This window comes from Periophthalmus magnuspinnatus, chromosome 14, assembly GCF_009829125.3.
Source record: "Periophthalmus magnuspinnatus isolate fPerMag1 chromosome 14, fPerMag1.2.pri, whole genome shotgun sequence".
NCBI classification, from domain to species: Eukaryota; Metazoa; Chordata; class Actinopteri; order Gobiiformes; family Gobiidae; genus Periophthalmus; species Periophthalmus magnuspinnatus.
In genome coordinates this window covers 21722404-21738305 of record NC_047139.1, presented here as the reverse complement: position 1 = coordinate 21738305, position 15902 = coordinate 21722404, and the positions used below count along the sequence as shown (strand labels likewise).

Sequence of the window (15902 nt, the reverse complement as noted above, 5' to 3'; positions counted from 1 at the left end):
TGATGAGGAGCGGCGCAGTGGGACTTTACGGAAGTTCTGGGCTGGGCCGTGGAGGGCGGGGCCAGCTGCTGCTAGCGATACCTGCTAGCTCTGTGAAGATGGCCAGCTGGGGAAGGATCGCTTCTCTTTTTGGGGGGCTTTTGCGCTCTCCACGGAGCATTAAAGTATTAGGTTTACGCCGTGTTGTCGGCCCTGGCGTTTTGGGGTCTTTGGTTGGAGCCGGGGTCGTTTGTTATTACAAATACATTGAAAACAAGCGGACGCTTCCATGCAGAGTATACGCCAAAGAGGAGGAACAAAAAGTAGGCTAAGTATACTGCAGAAGTTGGTTAAACTAATTCTTGAAAGCCGGTTGATACTACTGTTTGTTGTTCGTTGACTAATGGCAATGGCTATTTGATATGTTGCTTATTATTAAAGGATTAAAGGAGTAATTACAGTTGGTAAGCCATAGATCAATAACCCCGCCCCACTGCAGCTGTCAGCCTGAGCACGCGCACATAAACATGCACACATAAACATGCACAAAGCATGTTACGCCTTCATCTGATCGCTTTATATTTTTCACGGCCTTTTTTTTCAGGATGCAGTCGGCACAAACCTGTCGGCCAGGAGGCTCCGTTTTATCCAGTTTGCATCCGTGGTGTATCAGGACGAGCCTTACATGACACCCAGAGACTTCCTGTACTCTGTGATGCTCGAGAACGTGGACAGTAAGCAGTCTATTATAACAATACTTTATCCTTAAATGGGACCCTTTAAAGCTGATATTTCCTGATCTATGTTATAATGTTGTTTGCTCATCACAAACATACCTGGAGTTGTGTTTTGTTTCATTCACACTTATTCTTCTCTCAAATTGAAAATGCTCTGTTCCACCTTGTGATGTCATGTTGTAATACAGGAAGTGCTCCACTGTGTTTTTAAACTCCTTACACTTTCACTGGACGATTTCAGCCCTGGAATTGCCTATCTCTACTGAACTAAAGGTTAAGGGTAGCTGTCAACTTGAAAACTACCACTTCATGACATCACAAGGTGGAACAGAGCATTTTGAGCTTTGGAGAAACAGACTAATAATAAAGGGTTAATCAAACATGTGTAAATGAAACAAAGCACAACTGTTTTTGAGGAAGTAACAACATTATAACATGGCTTAAAACTCACAAGGATCCGTTTTGTGTAACCTAGGACCTTTAATGCCACTGGGGAAATGTACAGACTCTGTGATGATAAAAACAACATCGCAGTCACATAAGTTGAAAAGACAAGAGGGTCTGCTACCTTCTTGTATCAATGGAAATGTTATTGCTTTGCCTGGAATGCTGCAAAGTATGGGATCAAACTTCTCTATTATTTCCGTGGAAACAAGTAAGAGATGCCCCCAGGGCAAGTTACAGGACAGATCTGTGGAGAGAGACCCTGCTCACAGTAAGAATGTATGTATTTGAACAATACAAAAAAAAAAAAACCTAACTGAATTGAGTATTTGCAAGACGCATCCGTTCAATGCCCTACTGCAGATGTTTTTAGGCAAACAAGTGGTGTACTCTCCATCAGCAAAGTTACATAGTTCACCTTTAAGGTTTTGGGTTAAACCTGTGTTTACAATATGACTTACTGAATGAAATAAATAAACAAATTAAAAAAATAAGCTTCATATACTACTGTTGTTAACCATTTTTTTCTATTTGTTGTGTTCAATAGGAAAGCTGCAGAAGAGAGCATTAACAGAATGTGTATGTTCAATTCCAATGTATTTCTGTAAATAGGCTTAACATTATAATTGACTATTATTTCAATTGTGTCCTGTAGGAGGCAAATAACATGTTGAGAGCAGCCTCCAAAGCCGTAGCAGGGAGTTATCTGTTTCGAAGCCTGGGGGACAATGGTGAGTTCTATTATCTTTATTTTACAATGGTCATCAGTATGTATTGATCTAAATGTAACGTGTTTGCAGGTTTGATATCCTACACAGAGTATCTCTTTCTACTGACAATCCTGACAAGTATGTTTTACGTTTTATTATTAATTACTATTACAAAATCAACTTTCTTCCTATTACTAACATATTTTGAAATGGCAGCTTGTTTTGCTGTGAATTAAGGAAAAGGGACATGAAAATCACCTCTTAAAAAAGCACCTAGAAACACCAAACTGTCCTTTATTGAAGTCAACAAGATTTTGACTTATCATAGGGAAGTATTTATTGGTATTTTAAGCATCTAAGCTTGATTTCTTAATGTTTTAAGTAAAAAATATATGCACAATAACAACAGTAGCTCAGTTTTTCCACTAATCCAAACGTTGGATGTTCAATTCCAGTTCCTGCAGATGAATGCTGTTGTTGTGTCTTTGGGCAAGACACTTAACCCACCTTAACTCCAGTGTCTGCATACACTGGTGTATGAATGTGTGCATGAATGGGTGAGTGGTTCCTTAATGTAAAGTGCTTTGAGTAGTTTGAAGGTGGAAAAGCACTATATAAAAATGTACAAATTTTAATATTTACAACAATTTTCAGCAAGATTTTGTTTATAAAATATATTAATAAGAAAATCCCAAATCCCCTGTACAAGTTGTTTTCAATTCAATTTTATTTATGTAGCACATTCAAAGTACTACTTAAGGTGCCCGAAGTGCTTCACATAAACAACAAACAAAACAGAACAGATATATATATATATATATATATATATATCACATAGGCAAAGAACAATAAAACAATATCCTGTCTAGCTACAACCAAATGCCAGGGAGAAGAGGTGGGTTTTTGTTTTTAATATTCAATGGACAGATTTTTTCCAGATTTATATATCCCAAATGTGCAATTCTGTCAAATTTTACACATAAAATGCTGTATTTATATAGAAACCATACATGCTAACAGACTTGCAATACTTTTTTTTTTCCTCAGTTTGACTTTGTTATCTCAAAATTTTACTTTTTTCCTACTTGTCGTCTCTCACCTTAACATAACTCTCAACAATCTGTTTTATCTTAAGAGCCACGGACTGGATTTCACATTGCTTTCAAAATGCTGGATGTAGACGGCAATGAACAGGTGGACAAGAAGGAATTCCTGAAGGTGAAAAATCAGACCTCACATTTGATATCAGAGTACAAGAAGTTAAAATGTTCTTAATTTTAAAATATTACCATTCTTAATGCTGCCTAAATCCAGATGCTACATTGTAGTATCTTGACTGTTGTGACTTCAGTCCCAGTGAAAGGTGAGGGACAAGTGCCTGCTCTGTGTTTGCATCATTCTGTTTCGCCTCTTCACATTTGAGTGTCTGCTCCAGTCAGACACCCATGTCAAGAGGAAACCTGTTTACATAGATCAGGTCCAGGCTAGTTTTATTTCTATATGCCGCATGTTGGCACCTGTCTTGTTGCTACAGGTTTTGACTTGGTGAAACACTCCCAAACACATTCAGTGAAATAAGTAGAGATGCATGGGTGTCATTATAAATATTTTGTTTCATGTAATTTATTTTAAAGTCTGTATTCTAAGTTTCCTATTACAATTCATTTCGATATTTTTTGTCTATTTTCTTTTCGTTGTTAAAGCTCAAGAAAATAATAAGAAAAAGTAAAAAAGTGTCACTGGCCAAGGACAGTGTTGAGGTGGGTACATTCATCCTTGTGATGGCCTGTTTTTCCATCCATTAACAGTTGTAAAATGTTTATATTAATATTATACTTGGACATTCCTTTAGTTTATTTGTGTCCTCTCAGCAGAGCCCAGCAGAGGAAGAGGTTGTGAATACCACTCTTCAGGCCTACTTTTTTGGGGTGAAAGGGCAAAACAAGTTGCAGTATCAGGACTTCCGCAGGTACTCTATATAATAACACAATGTAATCAATGAGATTGTTTTGAATCTGCCTGACGTACCTGACATGCCAGAACCAACCACTATAATACCAGTGTTTCCCAGGCCCTCCATCGTTTAAAAACAAGGTGAAAAAGGTAAAACAAAATAAACTATGTTGTGGTATTGTCTTAGAACTAACTACCTTATATTAAATCTAGCATCTGTCATTTTTTTTTATCAGCAGAGGTAACGGAGACATTTATTCTCCAAAAACAAAATTTATATTACCTAAATAACGGGTATGTAATCCCTCAGTCATCCAGGTATGATCCATAGTAAAAGAGAAAATCTAATCTGTCAACTCAACAAAAAGTTGTATATCAAATAACATTATTCAAGTATGCATTGCTTGTGCCACCATTGTTTCTATATAAACTTGTGGCAAACACTGTAGTATTATTGCTTACTTAGTCGAGATTGACATTTGGGAGTATATTCTTGAATATTTTATGTCTTCAGGTTCATGGAGAACCTCCAGTCTGAGGTCCAGGAGATGGAATTTCTGCAGTTCTCCAAAGGGATGGACACTATGCGTCGAGAGGACTTTGCTGAGTGGCTGTTGCACTACACCAATGAGGAAGACAATGAAGTCTACTGGCAGAACATGAGGAAGAAGATCCCTGCTGGACAAGTAATCTACTTCTCCAGATTCATTCAACTGGTTTCTGACGTATTTTATGACTAAAGAATATATTTTTGTTGTCTTTTAGAGTATCACTTTTGAAGAATTCAGAGCCTTCTGTCTCTTCACAAATAATCTGGAGGATTTTGCTGTTTCTATGAAAATGGTCACAGAAGCAAATCGTCCAGTTGGGATGGGTAAGAGGAGTATTTGAATGACTACATCCAAATATGTAATACTCTTAAGGTAGTTCTCTAACTTTAAATACAGCTCAGTTCAAGCGGGCCGTCCGAATCGCCACAGGACACGATCTGTCCGACAATGTCCTGGACACGGTGTTTAAACTATTCGACATGGATGGAGACAACTGCCTGAGCCACAAAGAGTTCATTGGTGTGATGACAGACAGAGTGCTGCGTGGTCTCAAGGTAAACTGCCAACTCACTGAACAGTACTCAGTTAAATAACATTATCAAACCTCAGTATCTTTGAATTACGCAGATTCAGCCTCAGACTGGCATCTCTGGCTATTGGAAGTGTGTGAAAAGAGAGACCCTGAAGGGTGCGAAGGAGGCTCTTGGCGACGGCGCATGTCCCATTTAGATGATTTATGATGATGATAATGATTAATGTTAATAACCACTTTATCATGTTTACACAAGTGTCGTGGCAATCTATTACTGGGTTTGATATTAAGTATGGAATATGGAATGTTTTTTGGGGTTTTTTTTCCCCAATTTTAATTTGAATAGCGAATTGTGAATTCAAATATTCAGCTGTGGTTTGTATAAATGTAAGAAATGCCAAATGAATGCACTGTATATACATGATTTTTAGAAATAAATGACTCGAGACAAATAAAACCAGCTATACCTATTTATCTTTTATTATAGAGCTGACCAAGTACGATCACGAATGTGGGTTAACCATTTGAAGTTACCATACATATAATTCAAAAAAGTAAATAAAGACAAAGCAAGCTTACATCTGATGAACAAATTAGTGACAAATGCCAAGGTCGACAGTAAATACGAGATACACAGCTACAATACAGAAATTACATGAGCATGAAGCCATCTTTGGTCTTCTCAAAACTATAAACAAATGCATATAAATTTGTATTGTATCAAAAATAGAAATTACAGAGCCTTATTGAAAGTAAATTCACATTTTTGATATATAATAAAAGACAAACAATAAGGGTATAGCTCACACCTTGATGTTTAAGGACCTCTTGGTTTTGCCACATTTTGGACATTCATTGTGTTTGTCATTTTTAGAGAAGTGTATTATTTGAGTATCAGTGTCTTATGTCAGTATAGGACAATATGCAAAAGTATATCATGTTAACATAAAAAGATTGTCATTCATAAAAGAAGCGTGTGCTTTTGATCCTGGGTGAAATGACCAGCCTCTGCGACTCCTGATGGAGTTTTAGACGGAAACGTTCGGCCGCGATGCACCAGGTGAGCGCCGCCCTCGAGTGAGTGGACCATGGGTTCTGTTCTCCTGGCTATAGAGGCCCACAGCACTGCAGCCACAGCGGACCTCTGCTTGACGATATGGGAAGTGCTTTCAGTTTATGCTCCACTGGAAAAGAGGCATTATTAGACAATTTGCAAATAGTCAGCAACTGACATTGTGGCATAATGTAAATATACTTCTATAATGGTTACCATTGACCACACGTCAAGGGTCACTCTCCTTTTTGACCGTCACATCTGCGTCAGCTGCCAGGATGGTGGAGATCTCTCCTTGCATGAACGCCCAAGGTACGTTGGAGCCCACCAGGGGACAGCGCTCTCCGCTGGGGCAGTACACCTCACTGCCCTGGCCTTGGCTCCGGATGAATCCCCGTGTGCACGGAAAACAGAACTTATGGTGCGGCACAGAGGGACACTGGACAAAGTGTGTGTCCTCCAGGCGCTCTCGACACAGTGTGCAGCAGAGCAGAGCGGGCTGGGCTCCACTGCTCGACTCACCCGCTGTAGTGTTATTGGATGCTCCAGAGGCGGAGCCTTGGCCCATAGCGGCCTGGGACACAGACGTGGAGGCTGTGGAAGGGCTGCTGCTGGGGGGGCGGCCCACTGAGGAGGTGTGCCCAGTGGACATGTTGGGACTGTCCCGAGCAAGCTGACTGGAGCTCAGGCTGTCTGCTACTCCCATGAGTGCCGAAATGGGTGAAGGCTGGCTGTGAAGGCGAGGAGGACCATCGGGGGGATGGGTCTCCATGCTGGGGTACCCTCCCCTGGGCCAGGCCTCTCTGCCCAAGTGCTCCGGTCGGCCTTCACTCTCACCGTTCTCTGACCCCGGAGAAGCCTTGCGACGCCGACTAGTGCTTTTAGATGACACAGGACGTCCTGTAGTGGCCATGGACAACACTGGATCTGGCTGAGGCAAAACTTCGGGAATAGGGGGCTCTTTGAAAAGACGCACACCATCGTTCAGGAGCTCGGATAAGCCACGCCAGTCGCCACTGTTGTGTCTCTTCTCATATTCCACATAACGCAGCCCAGAGTTCACTGCTTTCCCAGCATCCTTTGCTGAATCACGGAACATCTGCCTCACCAGGTCTGGCACCCCCGAAAAGACCACGGCAGAGCCACAGGGGTACTCCACAAACACTTTGAGCTCAAACTCTGGAGTGGGTGTGGAATCAAAACCCAGGACCTTGCCCATTAGATTGTGGTCTTTCCTAAAGCGCACACTGAATGGCACACAGCTGTTGAGAGCTACAAGAACATCCCGCACTGCTTTAGGACGATTTGGCCAACCTTCCACACGATTTCGAGCAATCTCATTGAGTTCAGCCATAACGTCATTGTTCCTCCACACGACAGGGTCTATGCCCATAGCAGAGGTGCTAGCCCCGACCCCTAGGGGCACAGGCTGCCTTCTGGCACCATCTCCCATCAAAGGACCTGCAGACACAGCTATAGGAGCGCTCCCTGCTCTAGAACCTGCTAAGGGGGCTAAAAGACCGTGAGGGGCTGCGACCAGGCCCTGGGCTATGAGAGCATGAGCAGGTAAAGCCCCGTGTAGGCTCGGCATTGTCCCAGCTATGGCCCGCCGAGTGTTTGGGCTCTGGCGGCTTCCCTCTGACAAGGCCACATCTTCTGCTCTATGGAGGCCATTGGGGAGACGTGAAGATGTCCCGTAGTCCCCCCTCCCCCTGTCTGGGCGCTCCCCGTGCTGCCTACCCGCTTCAATGGGTCCAGAGGAGCTGGGTTTGCTCTGTTGTGGCCCGGGAGACCTGCCGTCTAAAACACCATGTGAGCTTTTTAACTGGCGCGCGGTTTCGATCAGCAGCTCTATCCTGTCCGCGCCGTCGTAGTTGACACAGCCCCGGCACACAGCCTCGCTAAACTCCCAGAGCATGGCCCATGGCATCTTGGGCAGGTCGCAGAGGTAGCACCACTGCCGTCTAGAGGAAGACTGCGAGGCGGAGGACATGTTGTTTACAGGGCCGCGACCAAACTTTCTTCGGAGGCCTTCGCGCTAGAGTCTACTTTTACCAACAATTCTTCAGTATGTAGCCACTACTTACCACATTCTGTAATGTTTATGGTAAGAAATCGAGCAAAATGAAATAGAATACACGAGTGTTGACAACAGCATTGGAAAGTTAACGATGTCTTCTTTTTTGGTTTGTTCGTGTCGGTCTGTGTAGAAGGAAGTAAAATGTTACAAGACACCGGAAACACCTACGCCACTCGGGTCACGCGGAATTGTGGGATTTGTAGTTTTAAAAGAAAAGCATTATGAGCGTTACATTCGTATATGGATCCTCTTCCCAGTCAATGATCAATATATAAATGTCTAATAATCAATAGCTAGTGACTTAAATGACTTCGGTAGGTCTGTCGCGCGGTCCATGACTCCCATCTGTCCATCTGTGCGTTTTATATATATATATATATATATATATATATATATATATATATATATATATATATATATATATATATATATATATATTTGCACTCTTTTGTTCATTATTCTTTTTTTTATTTTATTTATTTATTTATTTGATAGGGACAATGCACATTAATGAACATCTGTTGTAAACAAATGTAAATATGCCGGATTATAGCTACAGAGCTAATTTACATCCGCAGTCCCCAGGCAGGTAAAAAGTATAACAAATACATCACATTAGTACAATATACAAGAGTTAAAAAGTGAGAAGTAGAGTTAAAAAAAAAAAAAAAAAAAGGTAAGAAAAGTAAGAAGGGAGGTCCATGTATTGATTAGTGATCACATGACTGATTTGATTTCAGCCAGAGTTTGATTCATTTGAGGACGCCAAAGTGCTGCGTGTGGCTCATGGTCTGGCTGTAAGTGCGCCCTCTAATGATTGGTTGAAGCTGTAGATCTACGAATAAACATTTAAATACAGTTCGTGACTCGTTTAAGACATGTCTAGTCAGTTGTGCACATGTTTAAATTCATTTCATAAGCAGTCTCATCTTTTCATAAAACAAACTATTTGAATTGGTGAATTGAGATTTTGATTTATTTATTTAGAGGGGGAAAAAAAACAAATTCAGCAATATTAATCAAGACCATGTGTATACAGCATTAATATCCATGAAACTATAGGGGCACTGTCCACTTTATTAAAAATACAAGACTTGCACGTTACATGTTAATTTACATAACAATGCAATACTTATTGAACAATTGTAAAAACATAAATTGTACGTAAAATGAACAATATAAAACTTAAACACATTAAAGCAGTTCTTCCTAAACTTTGCTGATAGATTGCCATGTGAGAAGCAACAGTCTGACACTCGTCACAAAAATCAAATACAGGATTATAGTTAGGAGTGTGGAGACTATTCATTAGTTGGCATGATGGGTGGTTGAGAAGCAAAGCTTCAGTGTATAGGGATAAGGGCCACCTGAAATGAATATACAAAAGATAAATCTAGAACGTATAGCAGGATAAATTACAAGTCTGGTTCATGGGGGCTTACTTGAATTTTTCATGAGATAATGGTTCAGCAAAGCAAGGGCTTCCATGGCATCATTGATCGATTCCCACTCGAGCAAACCAGATGAACTCCGCTCACCTATTTGGCCAGAAATCGAAAAGCGTACTTGTAATTGGCACCTTTTTTTTTTTTTTTTAATATAAAGATGCCCTATTGGACTGATACTGTACATTAATCTAATCACTTACTTTTACCAGAAAAAACTTTCACAGTTGAGGGACTTTTGACCCCTAGCTCCTCACAGACCTGTCAGACACAAAACATGTGAGATACTAACAAATAAAGAATATGTATATAAGAAGTATTTAAATTTACCTGTGTGAAGAACTCCTCAGTGATATCTGGAGCAGCATTGAAAAAGTGCAGGACATTGCTGGGGTGCTGAATGCGGTTTTTAGCTGCCTGCTCTGGAGAAGTGAAGCGATTGTTGCGTGAACCATGGAAATCTTTAAAGCTGCTGGTATTGTCGTCCAACTGATAGCACTGGCCTGGCACAATCGCCTGCTGCTTTGAGACACTGTACATTCAACATACAAAAATACATTTACTTAGCATTCCATTTGTCTGTGTATGACACATGTGTTACAGTGTGTACCAAACATTGAGCTTCTGTCCAAAAAGAAAGGTGTTGTTGAGATGAGTGATAGCTCTGTCTACCGCGTAGCAGTCTCCCATCTCAACCATTGCAGCTCCAGGTTTACTCTTCATAAACTTGATCTTCACAGAATCAATAAGAAACATTTGAGTTTGGGCAGAGTGCAGGGGCTCAACCTCACATGTTCAGTTGGACTCACCCTTTCTACGTTGCCATAGAGACAGAATATGTTAAAAACTTTGTCTGCATTAATTTTAGTGGATTCAAGGCCATAAACCATGAGGACAGGTGATTCGGCATGGGGTCCGTACTCCGGGGGTGGGGGTCCATACCCGGGACCATAGCGCTGACTTCCACGGCCCCGGCCCCCCATACCCGCACCCATTCGATGAGGAGGGGGGGGCCCGTAGCTGTCTTCACTGTATCCATGATAACCGCCTTGAGGACCTCCTGAAAACAAAATATAATGTATAACTCATACATGAATGCACACGTCATCTGTGCCAGCTCAGAAGGACACGTTACCATAATCTGGTGGATGGTCTCCCAGAAGAGCAGGCTGCCTCTGGCGTTTGTTAGGATTGGCGTTGGGATCTAAAACAGCAAAGACATTGCCAATAAAACCATTTCTGTTAACAAATCCAATCAATAGAGGGCTGTCAAAACATTCACATGAAATAAGTGAAAAAGGACATGTTTTTGATTGGCATGCAACAGAGACTAAGATGAAGTAGGATTTCAAACGTCTGCACTCTTCCACTTACATAATGGAGATTTACACACCAGAAGTCAACCTTAATTGCCTCCTTATTTTTTCATATAAAATCTTATTAATGCCATCTTTGTATTTTCACACACACCTTGTGAATTGTTCCAATTGCCTTCACCATCAGCATCTGTGCAGGACGGTACACATACACATGTCAAAACCAAAACAAACTTGAACTGTATTGAACTTCACACAATGCTTTGCATTATAAGCAGACATGTCACTACCAGGCAGAGGTTTTATTTAAATATAACCTGTTACATTTGCCATGCTTCTTCATTGGAGCATATTTAAAAATCATGTTTAAAATACTATTAAAACACACTCAGCTATGAAACTAACCTAACCACAGGAGTTCCAGAAAATGTACAGGACAGTTATTGACAACCCAATCATTCAGAAAGCAACATTTGGATGTGGCTGTGCAGTTTTGTGTCATGTCTCAGAAATACTTACAGCACCACACATGGAGTACAGGACACAGTGGGCAGGCAGGGGGCAGTCTTCTGCAAGGATGCCTCCAGCCAACCATTTGGCTGGATCTTCAACTCATTCTCTCGCTTCAAATATGACGTCTTTTCTTGCTTTCGCACCACCAGATAGCAAAGTCTGACCACAAGTTCATACTTGATTTTCACTGTCTTCTTGTGGTTTTCAAAGTTTCCATCTTACCATGCTCTGACCACTTAGCAGGACATTTGCACCGTTTAGAGAGCGGGCTGTCTGTCCACAGAAACACTGAGCCAAACCTGCATCACACAGGAGGTGTTAAGGCATCACTATGGCCAGTGCAAAAAGGGAAAATGAAACAAGAACAACACAAGAAAAGCACAGAGGAGGGAGGTGGAGAAAGGGGACAGGAGAAACAGAATAGCAGAGTCCATAAGAGGGAGCTTTGGGAAACATATCTGATCTGTTTGAGTCAGTGCTGTATGCTTGGCTCGTGTCTCTTCATGGCCCCCCTGTGGATGTTTCTTCTTGTGTAACAATGGCCTCTCATGGACGTAGTGCTTACATTTTTAGTGCAAAGTGAAAAAGGCGTCTAGTGCAGAGGAGTAAGGCATCTGGAATAACTGCGTGTGGATGTGCAGTAGAGCTCAGCTCTATGCATGTTGTTTCTCATGTTGTTTCTCATGTTGTGTTCGGCACTGGAGGCAGGATCAGAGCTGTATTTGAGAGCGTATGTGTCCACGTCTGTTGCATGGACAACAGTGTGTTTGAAATGTCCTTTGTTGCTTCCTGTTGTGTTTAGGCAGTCACTTCCCAAAGGCTAGGAGGCATGGTCACAAAGACCACACACCTGACTCCCGCCCATCATCAATGTGTTGTGAATCCTCAGAGGTGGTGGAAGGTGGCTTTAGCTTAAACAGTCTGCTCTGTGTTGTATATGAAAGTATTAGTCACTGAAATGGCAGCTATTGTCCGTCAGGAGTAAAATGACTTCCCTTGTCACATGCTGGAGTGATGATGCACTTGAATACCCAGGTACTGAGTTGAGGATGTGTTCCAGTGTCTGCTGCCCCACTGTGTCCGATGTTTGACGAGGTTTGGGTTTGTTGTAGCTGTAGGTGCAGTGATGCTGTAGAACGCAGTAGACGGCAGTGTGTCTTTGACAGCATGTGTCTGCCTGCAGGTTGAGGTAAGCCTGTATAGGTTTTGTAAAGTGAGGACGCAAGGAGTACCAGTGGTGTCTAAACCAGCCAAGTTTAACAGAATGAATTGCAAAGGGATCTTTGGGATGAAACTGTGTTAAAGACAAGTCAAGTCATTCATAACATAACTGTCATATACCAATTTTATATCATAACAAAATCCATATGCTGCTGTACTACATGATGCAAAGTAGACAGAGTAGTCATTGACTGGCTGTGCGTTTTGTGCCATCTGACTCTCCTAAAGAGGTGCAAAGCCTAATCGTCTAAATCTCCACCATGTTTGAAAGAAAGCCAAGAGTGTTTTAGTTTACAGTGGCTGTGAAGTGGCTTGGCTGTGGCATGCTCCATCAGGAAGGTGATACTACATGTAATAGTGGTGCCTTCAAAAGATTTTTACATGCATTAGTTTGATACTTGGCTGCACAGAACTTAAGGTGGCTCCTCCTGCCCTTACTTTAAGCATGAAGCCTGTGATAAAAGGAATATTGCCTCTGACATCAAACACCAGCTACAGGAGCAGTGTAATAAATCGATCTGATCAAAGGCAGTATCCCTTGGAGCGGTGAGCCCTACATCCCGTACAGTGTCATGAGAGAAGAGGAGAAGAAAAAGGGGACTCTATTGGGGAGGCTGCGCGTTACCTTGGCCACTCAGATTGGGGTTGGTGTAGTCCCAAGTGTCCTGGTCATTCTTGAAGACATTGAGACGTGTTGGCTGTGAACAATTTTCATGGTTAGGATAGTAACAGCTATAAGAATCTTCTTACAGTTATCTTCTTAATACCTTAGCATATTCAATCTTCAGAGTGCAACATCCAGAATAGATATCTGCTCCGTTGAGAGATGCTTTAGCCCTCTGAGCACTTTGGACAGAGTCAAATGTGCAACTTTATGTTAAGGTGATAATAAATTAAATAATTACTAAACACACTTATACAGTTTGAGAGGCCACAGTGGGAAAGCAATCTGAAGACCAGCAGATTGATTCCCACTCAGACCAAGTTCTGTCATTGTGTCTTTAAGTGAGACACTTCGCCCACCACCTAGTATGAAAGTGGTGTCAGTGTTGGTGGTTGTCAGAGGGGCTTCTGTCAGTCTACCCTAGGGCAGCTGTCGCTACAATAGTAGTGTAGAGTGAATGAATAATGAACTGCAAAGGACTTTGGTTGGTACTGAATAAAATCCAGTGAATTATTAGAAGGATATTCAACCATGGACTGCACCCCATTCTTCCTAAAGATGACAATCCTTTGGACAGGACCACAGTTGTTGCATATTGTATATAGCACATCCTGCGGAAGACAACATTTGTACAATGTCAACAATAGGGTGAAAAATTTAAATTGAATAAATAGAGCAGGCATTTTTCAACAATATGACCAAATACTGAGTATTGTACCGTGGTGATTGGATAGATGGGGTTTATGATGGTGAGCAGCAGCACGTTGTTGACACTGCGAGTATCATCAGAATCGCCGGGCCGGGAGATCTTTTGGCTCGTGGAGTAGTTGATAAAAGCAGGGTGACCAGCTATGTACACCTGGTTCTCTGCAGCATATGTGACGGCATTACAGGAGCCATTCATGTCTTCGAATTCCACTAACGCCTGCCGCTTCTTAGGCATCATGACAGCAAAACTAAAAATAAATAAATAAATCACAAATGAATGCAATTATCACAGAAGAATTTAAAGTGCATATGGCAGGTTATAATGACATTGCAATTATTTCTTGGTTTGGTGGGACAATTCCTGTGCCATTTATTATTTAGCAGAGGAAAAGAACAGAAATAGAGGAATAACCCCTAAATCGGAATACCTTCACATGTCATCAACACTGAAAAAGGCATCTAAAAGTACAATTTATTCAATTAATTTCAAGCTCATCTATATAGCACATTTAAAACAACTTCAGCTGGCCAAAGGGCCTTAAAAAAACCAAAAATAAACAAAAAAACAAAACTGTACAGATCACACAATACATAGGAAAGCAACAAACTGCTAGATGCCCTTGCTAGTATTAAATGCCAGGGAGAAGAGCTGTGTTTTCAGTCTACTCTTAAACTGCATTAAAGACTAAGGATTTATACCTAAGAGGGTCTATTTATATTAGTCTAATCATAAGTATTATGTCATTTTGACAAGTTTTGGTCAAAGTTAAATAATAAACTTCACTAAAATGCAGGTAAAGTCTTAAAACGTCTCTGTATATAGAAGGCTGTAGCTCCAGTCGGTTGCGTTACCTGATGGTGCCAAATTCTTGCAGGGCTTCGACCAGGTCCGCCTCCATCACTCCGTCTACGAGGCCCCTGATGTGCACCACCGGGGAGGGCAGGGGTTTGTGCGGGTCATCGTAGCCCTCCTGAAGACGACAAATCAATGTTGGACTTTGTCAGAGTTGGAAAAGGCGTAATAACACAAGTAAGTACGCAATGGCAAGGCGTCTAGGTTTTTCACGATGACTTCGCCTATTAAAAACATGCCTCCAGTAAATTTGTAAAGGATAAACAATCTGATCTATTAGGGGACACGTGTGTGTGTGCGTGTATATTATAACTTAACTGTTTATTTGACAGCTCATATTCAGTGATAACGTGAAGTCCACAGCAGTAGCTCCAATAAGCTAGCAGCTAGCTAGCCCAACAGCTAACGTTAGACAGCTGATTTGTTTTCCACGACAACTTTAAACATCTTTTAAAAGTGCAATGTCCATTCTTATAACGACAATAGACACAAATACGTTTTAATGCATGAAAGCAATGGGAATCTCACCGTTGTCATCCCTCCGTCCTCGGTTTTCTGCCTTTTCGTTGCCCTTCCTCCTTCCCCGTAGAGTCGGCCTGCAGTGGCAGCCATGTTGTCCTGTGCTCCGCTCTGCTCCGGTGCTGCGTTCATGGCACTTTGGTCATTTTCACAGCGCACCAATATGTTTTAAGAAGACTGTCAGCTGACTTCAGGACAACCACGGAGACATGACTTTCAATTCATGCAATTTGATGAAGATGCTTTTTACTTTGATTGTACACAAGCTTAAAATGTGTTCCCGTAAAATGTAGAATTAAGATAATAATAACATTCAGAATAAAGTATATGATAATAATTATGAATATTGAGATATCTTAATATCTTAATAACACTCATATTTCTAAACATAAATGTCTAGCTAGATCTGCTTTAATTTGTCATTTTTCCAGAGGGCTCCCACAGAATGTACACAACAAAATCCAGAACAGAAACCAATGTCTGCTTCTTTCTCCTTGTTTGACTAGAAATGGAGTACGCCTATGTATCATAATTTGCTTACTTGCTTTACTTTTTAAATAGTTGTGGATATTTATAAAACCCTTTAGTACTTTTATTAATGTACCAAGGTACATTTCAACTGG

At 41.3% G+C, this 15902-nt stretch overlaps 3 protein-coding genes across 4 annotated transcripts; 1 reads left to right on the top strand and 2 right to left on the bottom strand.

The window, feature by feature from the left end:
* Positions 1–44: 44 nt before the first annotated feature.
* micu2 (mitochondrial calcium uptake 2) lies at positions 45–5374 on the top strand. The gene is made up of 12 exons (XM_033978214.2): positions 45–302; positions 584–713; positions 1708–1739; positions 1816–1891; positions 1961–2008; positions 3006–3088; positions 3574–3630; positions 3745–3839; positions 4338–4509; positions 4589–4697; positions 4771–4928; positions 5002–5374. Exons 1-12 carry the CDS (start codon positions 99–101, stop codon positions 5101–5103), a joined length of 1266 nt encoding a protein of 421 aa, XP_033834105.1. The 5' UTR covers positions 45–98; the 3' UTR covers positions 5104–5374.
* LOC117381278 (interferon regulatory factor 2-binding protein 1-like) lies at positions 5369–8201 on the bottom strand. Its single transcript, XM_033978211.2, has 2 exons — positions 6177–8201; positions 5369–6090 (listed from the first exon to the last, which is right to left on the bottom strand). The coding sequence occupies exon 1, from the start codon at positions 7951–7953 to the stop codon at positions 6190–6192; it is 1764 nt and encodes a 587-aa protein (XP_033834102.1). The 5' UTR covers positions 7954–8201; the 3' UTR covers positions 5369–6090; positions 6177–6189.
* Positions 8202–9037: 836 nt separating this feature from the next.
* Positions 9038–15407, bottom strand: LOC117381279 (heterogeneous nuclear ribonucleoprotein L-like). 2 transcript variants are annotated; one of them, XM_033978212.2, is made up of 14 exons: positions 15289–15407; positions 14760–14878; positions 13918–14155; positions 13725–13810; positions 13303–13399; positions 13161–13233; positions 10956–10991; positions 10621–10689; positions 10295–10545; positions 10096–10217; positions 9816–10017; positions 9689–9746; positions 9483–9578; positions 9038–9407 (listed from the first exon to the last, which is right to left on the bottom strand). In XM_033978212.2, the coding sequence occupies exons 1-14, from the start codon at positions 15370–15372 to the stop codon at positions 9349–9351; spliced, it is 1590 nt and encodes a 529-aa protein (XP_033834103.2). In that variant the 5' UTR covers positions 15373–15407; the 3' UTR covers positions 9038–9348. The 2 variants fall into 2 exon arrangements, with proteins under 2 accessions (XP_033834103.2, XP_033834104.2); XM_033978213.2 differs by lacking the exon at positions 10956–10991.
* Positions 15408–15902: the final 495 nt, after the last annotated feature.

Bases quoted from the DNA above. Each gene is read 5' to 3' on its own strand.
- micu2 (XM_033978214.2), top strand. From the start codon at position 99: ATGGCCAGCTGGGGAAGGATCGCTTCTCTTTTTGGGGGGCTTTTGCGC. The intron at 1,740-1,815 runs GTATGTTCAATT...TGTGTCCTGTAG, and splicing joins AGAGAGCATTAACAGAATGT to GAGGCAAATAACATGTTGAG. The intron at 2,009-3,005 runs GTATGTTTTACG...TTTTATCTTAAG, and splicing joins TCTACTGACAATCCTGACAA to AGCCACGGACTGGATTTCAC.
- LOC117381278 (XM_033978211.2), bottom strand. From the start codon at position 7,953: ATGTCCTCCGCCTCGCAGTCTTCCTCTAGACGGCAGTGGTGCTACCTC.
- LOC117381279 (XM_033978212.2), bottom strand. From the start codon at position 15,372: ATGGCTGCCACTGCAGGCCGACTCTACGGGGAAGGAGGAAGGGCAACG. The intron at 13,400-13,724 runs ATATCCTTCTAA...ATAAAGTTGCAC, and splicing joins GGGGTGCAGTCCATGGTTGA to ATTTGACTCTGTCCAAAGTG. The intron at 10,218-10,294 runs GTGAGTCCAACT...GATTCTGTGAAG, and splicing joins TCTATGGCAACGTAGAAAGG to ATCAAGTTTATGAAGAGTAA.